This window comes from Sphaerodactylus townsendi, linkage group LG15 (assembly GCF_021028975.2).
Source record: "Sphaerodactylus townsendi isolate TG3544 linkage group LG15, MPM_Stown_v2.3, whole genome shotgun sequence".
Lineage (NCBI taxonomy): Eukaryota > Metazoa > Chordata > Lepidosauria > Squamata > Sphaerodactylidae > Sphaerodactylus > Sphaerodactylus townsendi.
In genome coordinates, this window is record NC_059439.1 from 13,471,495 (window position 1) to 13,494,828 (window position 23,334).

Sequence of the window (23,334 nt, forward strand, 5' to 3'; positions counted from 1 at the left end):
TGTCTGTTGTGGGGAGAGGAAAGGAAAGGAGCTTGCAGGCCACCTCGCGTCTCCTTACAGCAGAGAAAGGTGGGGTATAAATCCAAACTCTTCTCCTTCCATCGTTCCCACAGCAGCCACAATCGTCTACCCAGTTAGCTCGAAACCTTCTTTAAAAACCCTCCCCCTCCTTAAGTCTGACAATCGGTCATGTTTCTAGTCGTTAAGACTACAAAGACTTGCACCACTTGGGAGAGGGGAAAGAATAGGAGCTCTGACTCCTGACATACTCCTCAACATCAGCAGAACAAGCCGTGCCTGTTTACACCCACACACAAAATGGCTGGCACAGTGAAAATATACTTGGGCCGCCCAATCCACCAGGGGCAGGTGTAGAGCAGCAGCCAGAGACGGGGCTGCAATAGCACACCCAAGCCACCTCCAATGGGGTTTCTGGCAAAGCAAGAAGGGGGAATTGTTTTTTTTTAAAAAACCTGGCTGCCAGTCCCACACTCAACCTTCATGTGGAGAGGGGATAGGGCAGTGGTGGGATTCAGCCGGTTTGCACCACTTCGGCAGAACCGGTTGTTAAAATGGTGCTTGTAAACAACCAGTTGTTAAATTATTTGAATCCCACCACCGGAATTGGTTGTTAAATTATGTGAATCCCACCACTGGGGTAGGGCATGGTGAGCCAGCTTGCCCCGTTGGCAATCTCCCCATGGAGCCCTGCTTGCTCCACATCCCCCTCCATACAGACCCTCCCCGGGTGCCATTGTAGGAAGATATGCCCCTGACTGTAATAGCTAATGAGTGCTTACTACTACTTCACCTTTCTGAGCTAAGAGCCAGAAATGCCTCTGAAGTTGGCTATATTCCGGAGGGAGGCTGAAGAGGGCTTGGTTCTGACATGATTCCAAATATCTAGAGAGGTTCGGCACCGAGCCGTGCAGGCGGCCCACCTGTTGGAAACAAACATCTGGCAGTTAGATGGAAGAACTCTCTGCCCTACCCCTTCCTCTATAACTTGCTGTAGCTCGCAAAACCTCCCCCTACTCTGCTGCTGGAAAAATCTTTGCTTTCAATAACAGAATGAAAAACAAAAAAGACAACCTTCTTCAAGCAGGAAATGCTTCCCTTCCTTCCCCCAACCTCACCTGTCCCAAATCAGCTCACCCGGCCTATGGTGTCATCCTTTGCAAAACTCTGAGTGCACCAGATCCGGGTGGATCGCTTCCCCTTCCGGGTTCTCTCTGTGCCCGTCGAACTCTGCAAAACCAAGGAAGAGTCTCCTATTACCCACCCGGATGGCAGGCATGGCCTTGCGCCTTCCCTGAAAAGCTCTGATTTGGCAAGCGTTGCAGCAGGTGTAAACCGACAGATGATTGGTCCAGATCCTATCAGGGGCACAAAGGCTGCTTTGTTATTGTTGGAGTGCAATACATATGTCGATCACTGGGGTGGGCTTTCAGTAAACCCATTCAGGAAAAAAACCATAAAATACTTGATGGCAATAAAAGGGAGTCGAAAAATGGACTTTTTCGGATTTTAAAAAATTTCAAGTATAATAAACCTGAAAAATACCGATTTTTTTTGCCCACCCCTAATTGATAATTCCTGATAACTGAGTCAAACCACTAGTCGATTTACTGAGTATATTTTGTATCATGCCCTTCCTCCAAAGGGCACCGAAGGAGTCAATCATTTCTCCGTTTGGTCTTTTCAGCAGTTCATGCTGAAAGAGAATGAAAGAGAATAATTGGGCCAGGGTCATGCAGCAAGCTTCCACCACAGAGTAGAGACTTGAGGCTGTGTCTCCTGTACTGATCCTACTTTGCATGAAAACCTCTTAAAGAAGAAGAAGAGTTGGATTTATATCCCCCCTTCTCTCCTCCAAGGAGACTCAAAAGGGCTTACAATCTCCTTTCCCTCCCTCCCCCCCGCCAACAAATACCCTGTGAGGTAGGTGGGGCTGAGAGAGCTCAGAAAAACTGTGACTAGCCTAAGATCACCCAACTGGCATGTGTTGGGAGTGCACAGACTAATCTGAATTCCCCAGATAAACCTCCACAGCTCAAGCAGCACAGCAGGGAATCAAACCCAGTTCCTCCAGATTAGAGTGCACCTGCTCTTAACCACTACACCAGTGCTGCTCCTACAGGCAAGACAAAGGTATTTTCTTTGTTCGAGATTCCAGGGATTAAACCTGTACCTCCTGTGTGCAAAGGATGTGCTCTTCCACACAGGCCGCAACTAAGACGACATTCAGAATATTTACACAGCAAGGATCTTTGCAGAATGGAAATGCCACTGCCACGCCCGTGCATACCTGGCTGTGGGAGATGAGGGGGGCAGAAGGAATGCGGGGGAGAGACTCCAAGTTCTGAAGCATCTGGTTGAGTTCTTGAAGCTTTTCCTGACAGTCAGAGAGCTCTGGGGAAGAGGAAGATGCCATTATCAAGAGAGGTAGGGACTTTGAACCCAAAAGAAACTCGTGTGGCCCCTTGACAGAATGTCCATGAGCAACACCTCCACTCACAAAGGACAACAGGAAGTTGAAAGGTAGGACTTCCTGTATGCTACTTATAAGAATATCAAGCCTCTGGGTATTTGGGCTTTGGAATGGCATAAATCTTACCTGAAGCATGGTAAGAAAGATGTGAGGCTTATAGACGAGGCAAAGCTTGGGAGAAACATCAACCACACTCCCATGTTTGCCAAATCAGTCACCAAGCTTAATTCACAGACCAGAAGAGAGCAGATCAGAACCCACAGGTAACCAGGTACACACATTAGACTGGTTCAGAACAAAGGCAGCGAGGCAAAGAATGAAGGTCCGATCTTACATGCATGGCGACTCCCTTTGCCCTTGCTATTTGTCCCAGGGGCGTAACGAGGCAGCCCTGGGCAAACTGTAGCCCTGGGCAAAACCTGAGTTGGATGCCCCCCCCCCCCCCCATAAGCGGCCACTCCACCACGCCCAAATTTTTTTTGCACCAGGACATTGGTGCCTGCAGGGGGTGCATTTTTAGACATATCAGCACCAGAATTTCAGCATATCATCAGGTGACTGTCCTTATGCTACTCCCCCAGATTGGTGAGGTTTGGTTCAGGGAGTCCAAAGTTATGGACTCCCCAAGGGGGTGCCCCATCCCCCATTGTTTCCAATGGGAGCTAATAGGAGATGGGGGCTACAGTTCATGTCCATACCCTTGGCCCCCCTGAACCAAACTTCACCAAACCTGGGGGGTATCATCAGGGCAGTCTCCTGATGAGACCCTGAAAGTTTTGAGACTGTGCATTCTGAAATGTGCCCCCCTCAGCCTGCAACCCCCATTGACAGCAATACAGAAATCTCAATGCAGAACAAAGATTCTTGGGCAAATTTCTGAGATGTTCCTGAAGGGGGTGCATTTTTGGATGTATTGGCACCAAAATTTCAGGGTATCATCTGGAAACTGTCCTGATGGGACTCCCCCATGTTTGGTGCAGTTTGGTTTAGGGGGTCTAAAGTTATGGACCCTCAAACGGGGTACCCCATTCCACATTCTTTGCTAAGGAGAAGGGGGATACCCTTTTGAGGGTCCATAATTATGTTTCTACCTTGCCTTCAAGGAACCCAGACAGTCCCGTGATGATACGCTGAAAATGTGGTACCACTAGCCTAAAAACTGCGCCCCCTGCAGGCCAAAAATGGAAAACCACTAAAAATACCAAAAAACTAACCCAGCATTTTGATGCCCCCCACAAGGTGATGCCCTGGGCAGCTGCCCACCTTGCCCAATGGGCATTACGCCAGTGATTTGTCCTGTTCCATTTTTCTGCCTCTTATATTTTTATCCTGCAGGTCCTCTATGGAGCTCAGGCATATTGTTCTCCCACTCCACCCCCATTTTACCCTCACAACAACCCTGTGATGTAGGCTAAGCTGCCAGAAATTGGCTGGCCCAAGTCGCCCGGAGAGCTTCAAAGCAGAGTGAGGATTCGAGGCTGGGTCTCCAGCTCCCGTTGTTTCTAAATGTGTGTCACAAACCCAACTGACCCACATGCTCCTCCCTTGAATAATGACTCTCCCCAAAAAGGAAAGTAAAATTGCTCGTACTGGCAGCCGAAAGACGGCCCCATAACTTGATAAAAGAATTGAGAGAAAAGCCTTGAAAGATGCAGAAACTAGAAAGTGATGGAGATCGAGAAAATGTGCTAGAAGAGAACCTAAAAGACTCGATAGAGAGATAGGGAAGTCACTGCAAACAAGTGACAAAGAAACACCCCTCTTTACCTGCAGAGCACCTGTCCAGACTTTTGCTGTCACCCAGCCAGGAATTCACCTTTTCTCGGGGACAGGCCAGCAAAGACAAGGCTGGGGCACTTTCTGACATCTGAACCCGATGTCGAGAGCCGCAGGCCTGCAAGAGGACGGCAGGAAAGCATCAGAAGAACAGAAGTTAGGAGCAAAGGGTTCTGGGAGTTGCCATCAACCTCATGGGCCACGGCTATTGATTTCCAGCTCTGATTCACTAGGATACAATACCTGGCACACAGGGGAAAAGATGCAGAACAGAGGCAAATGTTTTGAGTTGCACTTCGGCCCTTTCTGCACGGGCCAATAAACCTGGGACAACAACGGGGTTAAACCTGGTTGTGTATGTGAACTTTGCATGGTTCCCGCCCCTAAACTGGGTCTGTCCCGTGTCCCTCCCCCCCCCTCCCCGGTTTTCGAGAATCACAATTTTCGCAATTCTTTGTTTGAACATGCCTTGATTCTCGAAAAACCTTACCCCAGCTCCCATCTGCAGAGCCACGCCAGGGAAAGAGGCCGTATCATGGCCTGCGGGCGGGGGTGGTGTCAGTCCTGCCTGCCTGCAAAGCATTGTGCAAATAGGCTGGGGCGAGGGCATGTTCATATAACCTGCCTTTCCCCCACTTTTATTGGCCGATGCGGAAAGGGCCTAAGACAGTGGTGGCGAATCTATGGCACTCCAGATGTTCATGGACTATAACTCCCACCAGCTCCTGCCAGCATTGGCCATGCTTGGCAGGGGCTGATGGGAATTGTAGTCCTTGAACATCTGGAGTGCCATAGGTTCGCCACCACTGACCCTAAGAGAACAAATAAACACAGGTACTTAGTGGTACCTGTGAGAAGAACGAGGTTTTATTTCAGCAGCAGCTTTTGTGAACAAGAGGCAAAGCAATATCAAGCCCCTCAAAATGCACAGTGGAATAAATTCTCATTCATCTCAAAGGTGCCTGCTTATTTTTCTGAAATGAGAACCCATAGGATTACTCCTTTGTACATCTTTTTGGTGAAACGAAGTGGGTACCCTTAGCCCAGACCTTACCATCTTCACTCTAAAAATGTCCCACAAACCATGCTGGGCAAGAGGTGTTCTTATGAAGAACGTGAACACATGCGTCTCAAATGAACACTGCAAGGGCCCATGCTCAAGATGCTTAGAGCATCTCTGTTAACCACTGAGGCTCAGAAGAAGATGAGTTAGGCTTTACACCCCACTTTTCTCAGCCACGTGGAGTCCCAAAGCAACATACAAACTACTTCCTTTCCTCTCCCCACAACAGGTACCCTGTGAGGCAGGTGGGGCTGAGAGAGTTCTGAGAGAACTGTGTCACCCCAGCAGGCTTCATGTGGAGGAGTGGGGAAATAAATCCAGTTCACCAGATAAGAGTATGCCGTCCTTAACCACTATTCTACACTGGCTCGGCAGATTTCACTGTGGACATGACAGAAGTCTTCTCTTTTTGCCTATAACAAGCCACTCCTAAGTGCAATTTCTGGGAGCTCCTCAGTATCAGTTCCATGTTTCATAAGAACATAAGAACAAGCCAGCTGGATCAGACCAGAGTCCATCTAGCCCAGCTCTCTGCTACTTGCAGTGGCCAACCAGATGACTTTGGGAGCTTACATGCAGGATGTGAAAGCAATGGCCGTCTGCTGCTGCTGCTGCTCCTGAGCACCTGGCCTGCTAAGGCATTTGCAATCTGAGATCAAGGAGGATCAAGATTGGTAGCCATAGATCGACTTCTCCTCTATAAATCTGTCCTTTTAAAAGCTATCCAGGTTAGTGGTCATCAACACCTCCTGTGGCAGCATATTCCAAACACCAATCACACGTTGCGTGAAGAAGTGTTTCCTTTTATTAGTCCTAATTCTTCCCCCCAGCATTTTCAATGGATGCCCCCTGGTTCTAGTATTGTGAGAAAGAGAGAAAAATTTCTCCCTGTCCACATTTTCTACCCCATGCATAATTTTATAGACTTCAATCATATCCCCCCCAGACGTCTCCTCTCCAAACTAAAGAGTCCCAAACGCTGCAACCTCTCCTCATAAGGAAGGTGCTCCAGTCCCTCAATCATCCCCGTTGCCCTTCTCTGCACTTTCTCCCATTTTCAACATTTTTTCTTGCAAATTTACTGCCAGCATTGATTTATCAAGTGGAAGAATTGGGGGGGAAGGGGAAGAGAGAGGGAAGCTTTAATATTTTCCTCCCCTGCCGTTTTCTCACCAGAAACCCCCCCCCCACACACACACATATACTGGAGTGAAAATGTGGGCGAACATCAGTTTTTCCCAGCTGTGGTAAAAGCAGTACAAGGGCAGGTCTTTCTGGAGAGCTAATGGCTGGGGAGGAAAGGGTTAAGATGTGCCCATGTGCACACACACACATCGCCACACACAAGGTTCTCTTTTTTGATAAAACATTCTGGAGATTGCATTTTCGATCCTCCCCACCCCCCAGTAAGGTGAAGCCAAGCTCCTAGGAAGCTCTCCCCAACAAATCACCTGTACAGAATGGGAACCTTTTCCAATGTGGAACGGCTGCTGGGAAGCATCCATCTTCTCTACCTGGCGGTGTAAGCACAGCTTGGCCACCCAATTGTTGAAGAGCTCCTGGGATTTTATCTATAGTGGATTTGGATGCAAAGGAAGCAGCAAAGCATTAGGAACACAAACAGAAGGCGGCAGATATCCGAACATACAGGCATTTGCACCGGTGCTTAGGATCCTGAAACAGTTTCTTGTTTTGGCCTGTGAAGTACAGTTTCTCAGGCACTGGAAATGGATTTCTAAAACATCTTGAGATAATTTATAACATTCTGAACAAGGCTGATCCTCTGCCTAGATTAGATAGAGTACTTCAGTGCAGTCTATATGGGACGGCCCTTGAAGACTGCTTAGAAGCTATTGTTGATACAGAATGCTGTGGCCAGAACGCTGACAGGAATAGGTCATAGGGACCATATCACTCCAGTCTTATTCCATCTATGCTGCCTTCCAATTTGCTACCGGGCTCAATTCACATTGCCCCGTATGGCCTGGGACCAACATAATTTAAGGACCGTGTTCTCCCATACAAGCCTATCCACGCACTCACTCAGGTGATCTTCACATTCACAGCCAGACCAAAACACTGGAATGGATTCAAACTCAGTTTTCCAGGGCTTTATCCACAGGCCCCTTCTCCTTCCCTCCAGGCTCTTCTTCTCTCCCCAATTTGCACGCATGTTTCCATGCAATCTACTGCTTCTGATCACAATTGCATGTCCTGACTACTAGGACGAGATGTCTGTGTTGCAACTATTACCTTGAGATGATAAATGTTGTCTTCTGTGTCCAGGTCAACACGCTGGGCTTTCTTGTTGACTGACATGACGGACAGGCGGACGTCAATGGAGCCGTGCAGCTTTCCCTTCAAGACCTGGATGGAGCAGGGCGTGGGTGGAACTAAACCTGGTTGCCCTTCCTTTTCACCCACCTTTTATTAACCTCAGTTTTGTCCCACCCTTCCCTGTGTCCATGTGAATCCTTGGGGCATCCCAGACTCAGGGCCGGAGCTAGGGGGAACTGCACCCTGAACCCCCACCACACCCCCACACTGGAGCGCGCCCGGTGCATTACGCACCCCCCTATCCCCTTGGCGCTACACCACCACCCAGACTTCTCCACTACCATCTTGTACTCACATCCTGCCGTGTTGTGGCATACTTCAGGATCCCGTCTTCCAAAACAAAGTAGCGCTACGAGAGAAACAAGGAAATAACAAATATTCCCACTGACCCTCAAATAACCAGCCAGCCAGATTCGACCAACCAGAATATCATTCGCTTAAAGGTGCTGAAGGAATGTGTTGATTTACATATTTATATCCACTTTTCTCACCAATGGGGACCCAAACATTGTTTCGTTGACCTCCATTTCATCAGCAGAACAACAACCCGGTAAAACAGGGCAAAGCTGAGAGTGTGTAACAGGGCTGGGTTGAACATATCCTAATCCAGTGGTGGCGAACCTTTGGCACTCCAGATGTTATGTACTACAATTCCCACCAGCCCCTGCCAGTATGGCCAGTTGACTATGCTGGCAGGGGCTGATGGGAATTGTAGTCCATAACATCTGGAGTGCCAAAGGTTCGCCACCACGGTCCTAATCTAATACACTATACCATATTGGCTCACTTAGCCAGATCTCAAAATCGCTTGCCTCCCTGTCTGAGAATCCATGGGAAAGTGGCACAATCCTAAAAAGATGAAAGAGGAGCTGTTTAAAAAGTTGAAAAGGAGATGCCAGATGTCTCAGAAGTCATAAAGCCAGTCTGGAATTGAGGTCACACTGCCAGACTCAGATGGAGGGGATCTGGATTCAAATCCCCACTCCGTTCTGAAAGTCATGAGGGGCTCCCTGGATCAGTCATTCTCTCTCAGCCTTACCACAGAGTTGCTGTGGGGAGAGAACTCAGAAATGGAGAGCTCCTTGCAGGCAGGGAAAGACAAAGGTGGGATAGACAGGCAGACAAAGCAGGTATGATTCTGATTTGTTAGGATACATTGGAGGCGGACAGAATGCCCTCAGCGCTGTTTTCTGAACTCACTCAGTTTCCCCTCGCCTGTTTGTTTGCAGCATTACTTCTGTTTTTGTATTTTTTTGGGAATGCTCTTCAAAGCATCAAGTATATGCAGCATAGGCGAAGCTACAAGGGGACGGGGCGGGGCGGGTGCCGCACACCAGGTGCACGCCTGTGGGGCAGAAAATTGCCCCCTTCCTCTCCCCCGTCACCCCCTCACAGCCCCTCCCCCACTTATCTTAGTTCTTAGTTTCAGAAAAGCGGCCTGTTCCATTCAGGCTGAAATGGGCCCCTGTGGGAACTACACTACCCAGGAGTCCTTGAGAGCCCCAAGCTCTCCTGGTTAGTGTAGTTCCCACCTGGGCTTTTTTTTTTCAGCCTGAAACTAAGCCTGAAACTAAGAACTAAGGCCGTGGTGGCGAACCTTTGGCACTCCAGATGTTATGGACTACAATTCCCATCAGCCCCTCCCAGTTGGCCATGCTGGCAGGGGCTGATGGGAATTGTAGTCCATAACATCTGGAGTGCCAAAGGTTCGCCACCACTGAACTAAGGTAAGTGGGGAGCTGTGGGGGCGGGGCAGGAGCGGGGCCCGGGGGGGGGGGCGGAAAACGCAGAGTCTGCCCCAGGTGCAGTTTGACCCAGCTATGCCTCTGATAGGCAGAGTATAGATTGCAGATGAGGCTGTGAAGCACTGAAGCATCAATTCAACACAGAACTCAAAAAAAGAAGAAAAGAAATCATGTCATGGCACCCAGGAATCATTTCAAGGGGGTGAGAATGCGGACATCACTGTAAAGGGGAAGGACTGAAAACGTTTTAGGGGATCTGTGCAGAAAGGACCGCAATGATGCTAGGAAGAGTTGAAGGCAGCAGGGAAAGAGGAAGACCCAACATGACACAGACCGGCTTTGTATCTTGATCCTCCTTGATTTGAGATTGCAAATGCCTCGGCAGTCCAGGTGCTCGGGAGCAACAGCCGCAGAAGGCCATTGCTTTCACATCCTGCAGGTGAGCTCCCAAAGGCACCTGGGGGGCCACTGCGAGTAGCAGAGAGCTGGACTAGATGGACTCTGGTCTGATCCAGCTGGCTTGTTCTTATGTTCTTATGAAGCCACAGTCCTCCTTTTGCAAGTCATGAACAGGACGTTAACATAGAGTCACCATGAGTCAGAAGCAACTTGATGGCACTTAGCACACACACATCCCCAGGTTTTTTTTCCCAGTGAGGGCTCAAAATGACTTACAATGTCACTCCCTCCTCCTCTATTGTATATTCACAACAACAACCCTGTGAGAGTGGGTGACTGGCCCAGAGAAAGGGGCTCAAATCAAACACTCTACTCACTACACTGGGTGCAGAGGCATATGGGGTAGAAATGGCACCGGGGGACAAAACCTCCTTCGGGCGCCCCCCCACAGGTTGCAGAGCCCCGCACCTGGCATAGGCCCAATGATGATGTGGGTGGGGCCGAGGGAGGGGTCGTCTTCGGCCTCCCTCAGCCCCGCCTACACCCTGTGGGGGTGGGGGTGATGAACATCTGATCACATGGGGGGCCGATTTTGCGCCCCCCACGTGACCAGGTTAGCTGTGCCCAGGGACATAGGTTACCCCATGTCCCCAGGCAGATACGCCCCTGATTGGGTGCTTTGTAGAACTGACAGTGTCCCCGGGACTATTGGACCTTCCATCCAAACACCTGTCACTGACTAGGTAGATGGAGAGCTCACTGGGAGTTGGGAAGGTGGTGAACCCAGGCAAATGTACAAAACTAGCATCAGGACAGAAGCTAAGCAGAACCTTCCTGAGATTCTGTTCTTCCCAACCTTCTCACCTTGTGCCAACCCTTCAGAGGCCATTTTCGCTTCTTTAACAGGTAGCCCTCTTGCCTCTCCAGCTCCCTCTTCACGACCATCTCGGGCTTTGATCCGCAGCTCATCCACCACCTCCCAGCTTTCTGAGCTCCTGAAAAACCAGAAAAAGAAAAGTAAATGCTTCAAGGTGAGAAAACTTTCGTTATGGCCCCAATGAAATAACCAGGGGCCACTGGTTAATGTTCAGACAGGGTGGAGCCAGAACTCCAGCCTGTTTCTAAGCCACACCCCCTGACCCACAAGCCCTTCCCACCCAATCCCAGCCACTTGTGGAGACTGGTCACATGGTTACTCAATGCTGAGGGCAGGCAAGAAGTCACACCTGTCGAGTGATGCTGTGTTTGGAAGACACGGTGCTGTTGGAACGGGAAGGGGGTAGAGCCCTTTTGGGAGAAGAGGGATCTTTCTCATGGCTGCCCATCCTTGGGAGAGGCAGTTCCTTGTGCTAAGATCCTCTCCAGATTCCCAGGAAGTGTCAGACAGAGGTATCCTTGGCTCAGGAATTCGCCTTCATCGCCAGAGCATCATGTCTGCAGAGCCCGCTGTGAGGAGAGAAAAAGCAGGCAGGTTGGAAGACCGACAGCTCAACACCCTCAAAACATTAGTACAAGAAAGTCTCCAATAAGGGCTTTCCCCTGAAGAACAGTTTTTAGAAGTTTGTTAGGGCCTGGTAAACTATCAGATTGCCAAGAGACTTAGTGGAGTAAAGTGGTTAGTGTGCTGAACTATTATGTGGAAGACCTGGGTTCGAATCCCCGCCCTGCCAGGAAACTCACTGGGTGACTTTGAGCCAGTTACCCTTTTTCAGCCCAACTTACCTCACAGGGGAAAATTGGGAGAGGAGAGAATGTCACAAGGAGGGAGAGTCACCAGGAAAAATTGGAAGATGAGAAAATGATGTTGTTAGACCCTCTGGGTCCCCATTAAGGACACCAGTGCAGTATAAGCATCTAAAAATTTAAATTTAATAAATAATAATAATAATACAATAAATGGGATCCGCAGATTTCTAATTAACTGGTTTTTGTTTCATAATGGAAATCAGAGAAGGACCTGAAACTTCTCTTGGGCCCCTTCCGCTTATGCAGAATAATGCACTTTCAATCCACTTATGCAGCTACAGGGAGAGGAGGGGGGGCGGGGCAGGCAGATGTATCAGAGGCCCCTTCCGCACATGCAGAATAATGCTCTTTCAATCCACTTTCACGATTGTTTGAAAGTGGATTTTGCTATTCCGCACAATAAAATCCAGCTGCAAAGTGCATGAAAGTGGATTGAAAGTGCATTATTCTGCATGTGCGGAAGGGGCCTAAGTCATATACCTTAACTGATTGCATGATTGATTATTGTCATGGACAGCTAATTTTATTTTTATTTTTAAAACAATGTGTGTATTCATTGATCCATTTTTTGTTTAACCACATTATTTCCAGTTGTCCAAAAGCATCATTGCATATGATTCTGTTGTTTGTACTTCTAGAGGTTCCAAACTTTTTGAAGTGGAACTACTAAATTTACTGTACTTTTCAGTCCTACTTGAAAAGTATATGCTACTTGCATCCTCCCTAATGCAAAAGACCAGAATCGCCCCATCAGTTATTGGCCCATCATGCACAAGCCCCTGAAAACGATTGTAAACATTCGCAAAATGTTTTCAAAACCCCTGTTTGTCTGCACTTACCCCCTCGAAAACGCTTCCTAGCTGACATTTCATGGTCATTTTGAGGTTGGTTTTTTTTCAGATCTGTAGATTTAATGCTATGAGGCGGCAGAGCCTCGTGCTGCGATTCCCCCCACCCCCAATTTTTTTAAAAGATGGAAATACAGTACTTGACTTGTTCAATGCTGTTTCCTTTGATGTGCAAAGACTGAGGCTTCCATGACTGGTTGAAAACCATAGTTAATGAAGAGGTGATTATGATCACAGTAAGTGATGAAGGCTTGTAGTAGGTGGGTCAGCCCCACTTTAGTGCAAGAGAGAAGCACTGTATCGTCCGCGTAGAGTAATACCCCTAAAGGTTGTCCGAAAAGACTAGGGCAATGTACCTCCATAGACAGAAGGGATGTATAGTCCAGAGATCAGCTGTAAACACAGGAGATCTCCAGCCGCCGCTTGGAAGTTGGCTACCCTCCCACACTTCTGAAAACATGGATCCCATTCTACGAAAACTTAGGGTGGAATAAAACTTTCTTAGTCTTTAAAGCCCCACAAGACCCCTGTTAATTTCAGGAAATTGACCACACACTCCTAAACAGAGTTAAAGAATTGACTTCAATGGACTTAAAACTCGGCTAAAGATTGCAGTGTGGGTCACTCGGATTCCCAGAAAAATGATTCCACTATTTCAGATTCTTCAACCTAGGCATTAAAAAAAAAAGCTAATGAAGCTTTGCAAAACACGTGTAATTCCCATCAAGAAATCTCCCCCTCCCCTATCACAGACTTGATTGCAAATTCTATCCTCCTTCTGCACTCATTCCATACTATCCTAGGCAGGCAGGCAAACTTTCATCAATTGTACGGTTTGATATGATTGCCAGATTTGAGAGAGAGAGAGAGGGAGAGGGAGAGGGAGAGGGGTTGCAGAATTAGCTATCACTACCAGGTCAAAGACTTTCCAACAGGTGCATGGAATATATTTTTTTAATTGAATGAAAGTGAAAATTTGCAATGTTATCTTCCCAACTTGTTTTCCCCACCCTCCAAGGCTATAGATGCATGACTGGTACAATGTATGACAGAGTCCTAGAGTTGCCAACTTTCAGGCAAAGCCTGGAGATTTCCTGGAATTACAACAGCTTTCTAGACTAGACAGATCAGTTTCCCCCAGAGAAAATGACTGCTTTGGAAGTTGCATTCTATGGCATTATGCCCCACCAAACTCCCCTCCTAAGGCTCCACCTCCAAAATCTCCAGCAATTTCTCAAACTGGAGTTGGCACTCTGGCCCCTTCCACACATGCAGAATAATGCACTTTCAATCCACTTTCAATGCACTTTGCACCTGGATTTTACTGTGCGGAAGAGCAAAATCCACTTGCAAACAGTTGTGAAAGTGGATTGGAAGTGCATTATTCTGCGTGTGTGGAACAGGCCTCTGATACACCTGCCTGCCCCTCCCCCCCATCTCCCTGTAGCTGCATAAGGCCCTTCTCCCAAACTCACCTGCTTTTCGCCAATTCTTTTCTAGCCAATTCTTTTCTAGCCTTGACGGCAGCTGGTGTTTTGGATAAGTCGCTCAGGCACACCTGTTTTGCATCTGTCCTCCCTCAGCAAATAAGTTCTCAGTTTGCGGTCTCTTCCCCATGCATGTTTACCCAGAGGCAACCCTGACTGAGTTCAGCAGTGTTTCCAAGGAATCAAGGCCGGTCCCTTTTTCTCCTGGTGCTTTCAGCCAAAACAAGCAACAGCGGGCAGAAGGCAGACTTGTGTATCTCAAAGACTATATCGGGCTGCAGGAGGGGGGCTCCTTTTCTGGGCTGATGGCTTGGTAAAACCTAGGATAGCTTACCTGTTGCTTTTTCCTCTTCCTTTCCCTGTGCACACAAAGGACTTTGCTTGTACAAAGTCCTGAAGAGAATGCCCTTCCCCTCGAGGCCTTGCCCAGCACCTGCCATGCCCTCCTCTGGGCACCAGGCCAACACGTTGGTTACCCAGGCTTCCATGACTGAGGGATTTGATTTTTTACCATTGTTTTCACAGTCAGCTTCTAGCCTGAGGCTGTTTTATGAACATCCTCTCAGGGTGCCCAGTTTGTAGCCATAGTTTGGGCACTTTGGTCCTGACCCAGGTGGCCTGGAAATCCAATTAGAGATTCCAGGGAGTAAAAGGTATAACATATTTATTTAAGCTGCAACAGAAACAAATAGGCCTCTGAATCCAAGGCAGAAGCCATGATTCATTCACAGTTCAGAAGTTATATAGAGATACAAATGCCAATTTTCTTTACATCACCTGGGCACAACCTAGTATGACAGGTTAAGCCCACTTCAGGAAACGATGAACTAATTAAGAAATGCATTTTATTTTCAAAAAGCTGTCTCAAGTTCAGGTCAGCTCAATCATTATTATGGCTCACAAGCATTCAGAAGCCAAGTAAAACGGATTAAAAGACTAATATAAAATTAATTAATCGCACAAATCTTCTCTATACATCAGAAGAAGAAAGAAGAGCTGGTTTTTATAACCCACTTTTCTCTACCTTTGTGGAGTCTCAAAGTGGCTTACAAACGCCTTTCCTTTCCTCTCCCCACAACAGACAGCTGGTGAAGTAAGTGGGACCGAGAGAGTTCTGAGAGAACTGTGACTGGCCAAGGTCACCCAACAGGCTTCATGCGAAGGAGCGATGGGGAAAAATTGCTCTGGGTGACTTTGTAATGGTTTTATAATTGAAGCAATTTAATGCCTGATTAAAAATGATTTTGTCCCGTTGTGCTTTGTAAGTCACCTCAACCAAATCTTTGGTGAGGCAGCATACAAAGCCTCAATAAAAACAAACAAGTGTTTCTTCAGGCATCCACATGTGCTGTTTGGTACCATCAGCGAGCCGCTGGAAACTCCCAGGAAAACGGTTCTCAGTGCTGATGTTAGCCTTTAAAAAGACAAAATCAAGATTCCTAAGAATCTCTTATGACAATGAAACACATCCAATGACTCCAGAACCACACGTGGTTCTTTGAGATGCCACCTGTGGATCTTCTGAGCACCGATTTCCAATGTGGCATCACTTCATCTTTCAGGAAAGTAGACAAGGCCTTTTTGTGGCTACCGGTTAGCAGGTGGTTCTCACCTTGTTTAATGCATCTTATCCTATATTCTGATTAATGTGTTCTTTCTTAAGCTTATTTTATCCTGTCTTTACCTTTTATTCCTTACTTGAAGAGCTGCCCCAATCTCATCACCTGGAGGTTATTTTTTAAAAGTACAGCTGAGCAAAATTACAAAGCAGATCTTTTCAACATTAGGCTGTTCATTAACAATGTCAATACAACAACAAAGACACTCACTCACAATGTGATTTCACACAGCTTCAGCCAAATCAATTGTCAAACCACGGCTTAACTTGTGAAGAGGACAATGAGGACGTATTTATCAATGGAATAGCAGGTTATATGATAGATAAAATTGGTACCCTACAACCCTGTCACAGAGATGGGGTTCTAAGCAAACTATCTTTAAAGTTCCCCCCTTTTGATTCTTTGGAGTAAGAACATACTTGCTAATTATTTTAAAGTATATGATTTAAGGATTGTTTAATACAGGAGGTAATAGAATGCCTCTGAATTAATATTAATGGAATTATTATCCTCCCCATGAGACTGGAAAACTGATTATTTGCGTTCTCTTGTTCTAGTTGGATCTATTTCTATTTTCCATTTGTAACTGAATGCCACTGGAAAAAGACCAGCAGGCCAAAACACATTTGGCCAGCGAGTCATTTTTGCTCCAGCATTTGTGTGACAGGAGATACCCCTGACCGTTTTGGCCTGTATTAATCTGCAATTCACGAATACATGCTTTATCACTCTTGCAAAATCGTATTTGCAAAGAAATAAAATGAAACAATTCAAAAAAAGCCAAATGCAAAATTTGTAGAAAATGCAAAAAACCACATGTTTCAATGACCTGTATCCAATCAGTTTTGCTGCTGCTGCAAAATATTAAGGGGTCTCCTAACTAACCGACCAATCCCCCCCACCCCCCCACCCCCCCGGCACTATGCTGAGGATAACAGGATCTGCATGTATAAAAGCAAGATTCAGAAGACTGTAACTCTTTTTAGGATTGAATTATTAGTACAACATATTTATCTAGAGAGTAAATTCAGTTTAGAGGCCTGGCGTTTCCCCCTCACATGAGACTTGAATTCCTGCTTGTTATCACCATCAAAGCTGTGCATTTAATGCCCAATTCAGAAGGATGTTCTCTGACTCAAGCTCCAGCAAAACAAATGGGAGCTTTCCAAGACATATTTGCATTTCTTTATATCCTGCTTTCCTCCTCAATGGGGGCCCAAAGCGCATTAGATCATTCTTCTCACCTCCATTTTCTCACAACAACCACCCTGTGAGGCGGGTTACACGGGGAACGTACTACTGACCCAAAATCACCGAGCAAGCATCTGTGGCAGAGTGCAGATTCAAACTCGGACTTCCCACAATCCTAATCCAACATATTATCTATTATGCCTTGCTGGTGTTACCACAGAACCTTTGTAATTAATGAGTTTTACATTGGTGATATTGGAAAATGCTGACTCAATTCAAAGGAGCTTTCAGGGGCACCCTTCTCACGGAATTAAGGCATTTGCAATTCTTTGACGTTCTTTTTAAAAGCAGAAAATCTTTGAAATGCGAGTTGTTGCACTCAGGTTTTTTTAACTCACCACGCAACAACAAAAACGATACAAACCCCACCAAACATCTGCAGTGGGAAAGCCCTATTCAGAATTCAGCCACTTCTCAGAATTCCAGTCTGCCTACCAGATGTCAAACACAACCACTCACGCCGAGTCACCTGCCTTGGGTGTTAAAAATAGCCTTGAGTTTAGTATGTGGTGGCTTCTCATTTTTTAAAAAGTTGTATATGGTTGGGTGTGGATATGATGGAGCATTTCTAAGACAAGCAACACCAGAACCACCTTGGCTAGGCTAGCTAAAAGTCTATGGAAACTCACAAGCATGATAGACTGCTTTATCTGCTGCATTTATTAATTAAAGGTAGTCCATTTCTGACCATGGAGGTTCCATTTTTAACTCTGAATAAGTGTCACTGATAGCTCTATCCTCTATTAATGTTTGGTCTGCATGAACAGGAGCTGGGTCCATTGGGAAAAGCAGCAGCTTCCAGTGAGGAGCATTTTAACACAGCCCATTAACAAGAGTTGGATTTATATCCCTCCTTTCTCTCCTGTAAGGAGACTCAAAGGGGCTGACAATCTCCTTTCCCTTCCCCCCTCACAACAAACACCCTGGGAGGTAGGTGGGGCTGAGAGAGCTCCGAAGAACTGTGACTAACCCAGGGTCACCCAGCTGACATGTTTTGGAGCGCACAGGCTAATCTGAATTCCCCAGATAAGCCTCCTCAGCTCAAATGGCTGAGCACGGAATCAAATCCGGTCCTCCAGATTAGAGTACACCTGCTCTTAACCACTACGCCACTGTGTAGAATTTCAACAAGCAGAAGGCATTGAAAGACTCCAAAGAAAGATCCAAAAAGGAGAGTTAGTAATGGATAACTGGGCTGACACCCATTATTGGAGATTTCTAGCAACTGTTGTGTCCACTGGACAACAGAACCAAAATGGTTCAAATAAACCACATTATCACCTGTTGCCATAGTTCAATTAGTGACTTTTCTGAGGTTCCAAAATGAATTGATGACAGAGATTATCATTAAAGAAAGCAGACTGGGAGTCACTCTTGCTTTCACAGTCAATGCTAATACTCAATTTTATTTTTTTATTCCAAGATTCAGACTCCAACAACAACAACAACAACAACAACAACCTTTATTTGGCATTTAAAAATAGGTTCTAGAGCGTTGCCAGACATTTTTGAAATACAAATCAGGAGTACATTCAAAGCGCAGACAGGAAGACTGTATATAGCAGTATACATTACTTAGAAAGTTCTGTCACTTGTAAAAGAAATTTTGCTACTTTTCCCAAGAGCATGACATCTGTGTTGTTTAACAGAAGTTCCCAACAGAGCAGTCATTTTCAGATTTGTCTAGGGCCAGCCTGGGAGAGAAATTCCTAATGCCCACATATCTCGGACAGTCAAGAATGATGTGAGCAAGAGTCTCCACTTGATTTTTACAGTGTGGACAAACCCGATCCTGGAGAGGGATGGATAAGTAACGACCCTTTGTAATGGCCAATGGGAAGGTATTGGATCTGGCCCTTGTGATAATCCATCTCTGTTGGGGGATTCAGACTCTAAAACAGTGTAACTTGATTTCAGAGCTGTGAACAGGACCTCGGAGTTTGGAAGCAACAGGCTCGACCCCTGATTTTTGTTCCACAAAAAATGACTAATGCTATTTTCTGATGTATCCAACAAAAACATTATTCTGATGTCTTGGGGAGCTAGTAGAACTAGGAAGACTCTATCTGGAATAACAACATGTTCTGAGCCCCGCTGTTTAAGACAACCGTTGTCACCAGTGGGTGGGGAGGAGAATTCAGAGGACTACAAGGGAGATTTGCTAAAAAAGCAAATAGCATAAGGATAGGGAGAAAGTATTGAGCTTAGAGAAAAGTTTACTAGACAGCAGTTGAATAAGAAAAAAGAAAAGAAAGGATGATTCTTTGATGGCTTATTCTACAAGATTTCTGCAAGCCGGGGAACATAATTAAGAAGATGAGATAAAATGGATTTCAGCTACAAGGAGACAGATTCAGGATAAATATTCAAAAGAATCCACAGACACATTAGAACAAGTCAAAATAGATCTGGCATCATAGACAGCACTTTCTTTCCCAGATGTCAGCTCAATACTTTTCAGTAGTGCCACTACACACTCTGAGGATGTCAACAGCTGGTTCACACATTTCCTTATCGAGGAAATGCATGTCACCTCTTCAGAGACATGCTTGGAACAGGTAGGCTGCTGGATCCCTCTACATTTCACTGCGAATTTGTGAATGCATTTTGTGGAAGAAACGTGGTTTTGGGATGATGAGTTCTATCTGTGGATGAGTTCTGTGTGTTGGGTCCTGGAATGGTCCATTCACAGATACAAGGAATTTGTGATAGATACGGGTATAATCAGCATCCCAGGTATCCCAGCATCCAAGATATGGGTATAATCAGCATCCCAGCTCCAGGTATAATCAGGTACATGGGTCTCTCTTAACCCCAATAACACTGCATTGAATCAACCCTTCAACTCTGCTTCCTACTTCACATTTCTGGCGATGCCATGACCCACACTCTGCCACCCTATACCATGGGACAAAATGTATCCAACTCTTCCCTCTTTCTATCCTCCACCAACATTTTATCTCTTCCCTCCACTCAACCGCTCTGCAAGAGGGCAAAATCACCAGCCACCCGTGGGCAAAAATTTCTGACATCTCTGGTTCAAAACCTCAAGGACTCATATATCTTTCAAGAAGAGTCTGTTTTTATACTCTGATTTTCCGTACCAAGGAGTCTCAAAGCGGCATACAATCACCTTCCCTTCTTCTCCCTATAACAGACACCTTGTGTGGTAGGTGGGATGGAGAGAGTTCTGAGAGAACTGTGTCGGGCCCAAGATCACCCAGCAGGCTTCATGTGGAGGAGTGGGGGATCAAACCCCGTTCGCCAAGGAGGGAAAGAAGAAAACGAGGAAGCAAAGTCCTCCCACACAGCTCCATCTCTCTTCCCCAGAGGTCAAAATTACCCCAGTCTTCAGATGCACGCTGAAAGTCAAAATTCAACCTGCCCGATCTTCCATTCTTGCCCTCCGTTGGTCAAAACCCGGCTTTGCTCCCAATTGCCATTGAAATGGGACAAACTGGACCCATTCCAGAGGGAAATGTGCCCCTAAACACAACATGCTCATTTATCTTCACCATGCACTAACATCTCCCTTGTGCCATCCACCAAACAGACACACTCCAGCATTAGGGGAGAAAGTTCCCACAACAATCTCTTCCTGCTCGTGCTAGAGAGGCAACCACAACCCCACAACCCGCCCCACCCCCCACCCCATCCAACTTCTTCCAGGTCCATCTCCCCTCCCACCTGCCTCTCTGCCCCCAATGAAGAACCCAATGGATCTGAAAACCAGAGGTTCAATTCCTCTTTGCCGCCCCCTCTCCACCCTCCTGGACCTCTGAGCCTTCAACATCTGCCCGGCCTCATCCAGCGTAGCAAAGTCCAAAAAACACCCCCTCTCCGGGATGAACTGCAGAGATGCTTCCCAAACGCATCCACACCGCACGGGAGGAAAAAGCAGAAGGGGCGGGGGGGAGGTTGCAACCCCATTTTATTTTTTAATGCACCCCCCCCCCCTTTCCTACCTGCTTGCATGCAGCAAGAGTTGGCGTCTCCCTCGCAACTCCCGGGTTGTGGCGGTTGCTGTTGCTGTTGGAGGTTCTCTTCCCCCCTTTGCAATTGCTGCACCACAAGCTGCCGTTGTGTTGTTGCAGCTGCCGCCGCCGCTGCTGCAAACCGGAACCAGGAAGCAAGTGCCAAGCGGAGCCCAGCGCAGCCTGCCTGCCAGCCGGGAGTGGAGCCACCTCATGCCGCCCGCCGGTGCCCGGCTCTCCGATGCCCCCCTGCCTCTCGGAGGACTGCCGCGGAACGGGCCCTTTGCCAGCCCCGGGAGCCCCGGGTCGCTTTGGGAGGTCTGGCACCTTGCAACTCCGCAGGAGCCATGCACTCACCCCGGGATCGGGACCTTCCATCCCCCCCCCCTTCTGCTGAATGGGGCTGCACTGTTTCCAAAAGGGTCTTCAAAGAAATGTATCCACTTGATTATTATTATTATTATTATTTGAAGACAGAGGACTTCTAGTGGTCACTCACAGAAAGATCCCAAAGGATCTCATTTTCTTGCATGCGGTGGGGGGGGGGGGCACCTACTTTTTGTCCATGCAAGGCTAAGGTGGCTGGGGGGTGGGAAGAGCCCTGTCCTTTTAATAGAGTCTTCATGGGATGCTGTTTACCTGGTGGTGTTATTTACCTGCACGATTGCAAATTGTGTTCGTCTGTCCTAGCAATTTTATTTTAAGAGAAGTTTAGAAAGCTGCCCACATTTATATATCCTTCTTAAGGAGTCTCCAAAGCAACTTATGAGCTCACTCTTCCTCCCTCTCCCCACAACAGACACCTGGTGAGGTAGGTGGGGCCGAGAGAGTTCTGAGAGAACTGTGACTGGCCCCAGGCCACACGGCAGGCTTCATGTGTAGTAGCTGGGTATTAAACCTGGTTCTTGAGATGAGAGTCCACCTGCTCTTTGCCACAACACCAGTCCAGGGGCACCTTAAAGACTTGCAACGTTTATAGCAATATCTGTCTGCGACTCATGAAAACTCATATAGAGAAAATACTATGTTTGCCTTTAAGGTGCTCCTGGAATAGGGTTACCAGCTCTGGGTTGGGAAATAGTTGGAGCTTTGGGGGGTGGGGCCTGGGGAGGGGAGGGAACTCAGAAGGGTGCAGTGTTATAGAGTGCATCCTCCAAAGCATGTTTTTTCTCCAGGACAACTGAACTCTGTTGGAGATGACATGGAGTTGTAATGGCTGGAGATCTCCAGGTCCCACCTGGAGGTTGGAAACCCTGCACTGGAGTTTGGTTTTCTTTACCTCCCTGCTATAAAAGGCTTCAGCCACTAATTTCCACATATTTAAAGGGACTGGAATGATTGACTGATTGAACCTGTTATGCCTGCCGGTCTTCCCAATGGGGATCCAAAGCAGCTTACATGATTCTCCACTCCCTCTTTTTATCCTCACAACACCCTTGTGAGGTAGGCCGGGCTGAGAAAGTACGGCAGGCCCGAGAGTCAGCTAACCCAAGGATTCAAACCCATGTCTCTCAGGTTGTAGACTAGCACTTTAATCACTAATGGCATGTGGTGTACTGGTTGTGACTGGGGAACTCCTAATCTAGACCAACGGGTTTGATTCTTTTCTTTCTACATGTCACTTGAGCAAGTGCCTTTGGTGCGATGCTGAGTTCTTCAGAGCTCTCTCAGCCCCACCCACCTCACAGGGTGTTTGTTGTGAGGGGGGAAGGGAAAGGAGTTTGTAAGCCCCTTTGAGTCTCCTACAGGAGAGAAAGGGGGGGGGGGATATAAATCCAACTCTTCTTCTTCCTCACTACACTGGCTGTTTTTCTCCAGGTTTGCTGGCAGCCATATATCAGGCAGTATTGTGGCCTTTTTTGTGTGCAATCAGTCAGCTGTGACTTGATGCCTATTTCCATTACATGCATACTCCAAAGCCTTCACCTAACTTGTCTCAAGTGTGAAAGACATGTTTTGCATCCCCGGATGTTAAGCTTATGCAACTTTACCACTGCAGAAAAATTCCTGCAGAAAGTAATCCCAAAACAAACCCAGACACCTTCGATCTACATGCAGTTTTCTCTTCCCATTTACAATTGCAATTCTGCAGCTATCATGTGGCCCCAACAGGAGAAAAGCGACGAATACTAAAACAAACAATATTTTGAGGCCCAGCGTTGGGCGGCATTTAATACCTCCTCTAGGTATTAGCGGTGGGAATGCCTTTAGCTGCCTAGACCAAGCTTTTAAAAGAATGAGCACGCTCCAACTAAAATTAAGCACTTTTAAATCTCATTTGTTTCAGTGGGACAGATTTAGCGGCATGCGTGACCCTGCAATCCTGAACAGAGTTTCTCCTATCCCCAAACTACTTCAAATCAAGGGGCTTTGACGGCAGCAACGTTACCAATTTCACCAGATTGCATTTTGTCCACTCCCAACAGAATCAATAAAAGTGCTTATATTTAGTTGGACAGTGCCCTGTGTATATGTCATTATCCCTGTTAAACAGAGTGCAAAAAAGTCATTTTCCTTATTTGCTGTGTATACAAAATGGGAAACTGCTTTATAAATCCCTTCTAAAAGAGGGAGTGTTAACAGGTCAGATCAAAACAA

General features: G+C 46.9%; 1 protein-coding gene across 1 annotated transcript in view; it reads right to left on the reverse strand.

The window, feature by feature from the left end:
- OSBPL7 (oxysterol binding protein like 7) overlaps positions 1–20,861 on the reverse strand; it is a 33,637-nt gene extending 12,776 nt beyond the window's left edge. The window contains 11 exon segments of the mRNA XM_048517946.1: positions 812–941; positions 1,156–1,248; positions 2,309–2,412; positions 4,259–4,385; positions 6,782–6,901; positions 7,584–7,697; positions 7,963–8,016; positions 10,676–10,747; positions 10,749–10,803; positions 11,036–11,257; positions 20,728–20,861. Of these exon segments, the coding sequence (XP_048373903.1) occupies positions 812–941; positions 1,156–1,248; positions 2,309–2,412; positions 4,259–4,385; positions 6,782–6,901; positions 7,584–7,697; positions 7,963–8,016; positions 10,676–10,747; positions 10,749–10,803; positions 11,036–11,136 (970 nt within the window). The 5' untranslated portion in view covers positions 11,137–11,257; positions 20,728–20,861.
- Positions 20,862–23,334: the final 2,473 nt, after the last annotated feature.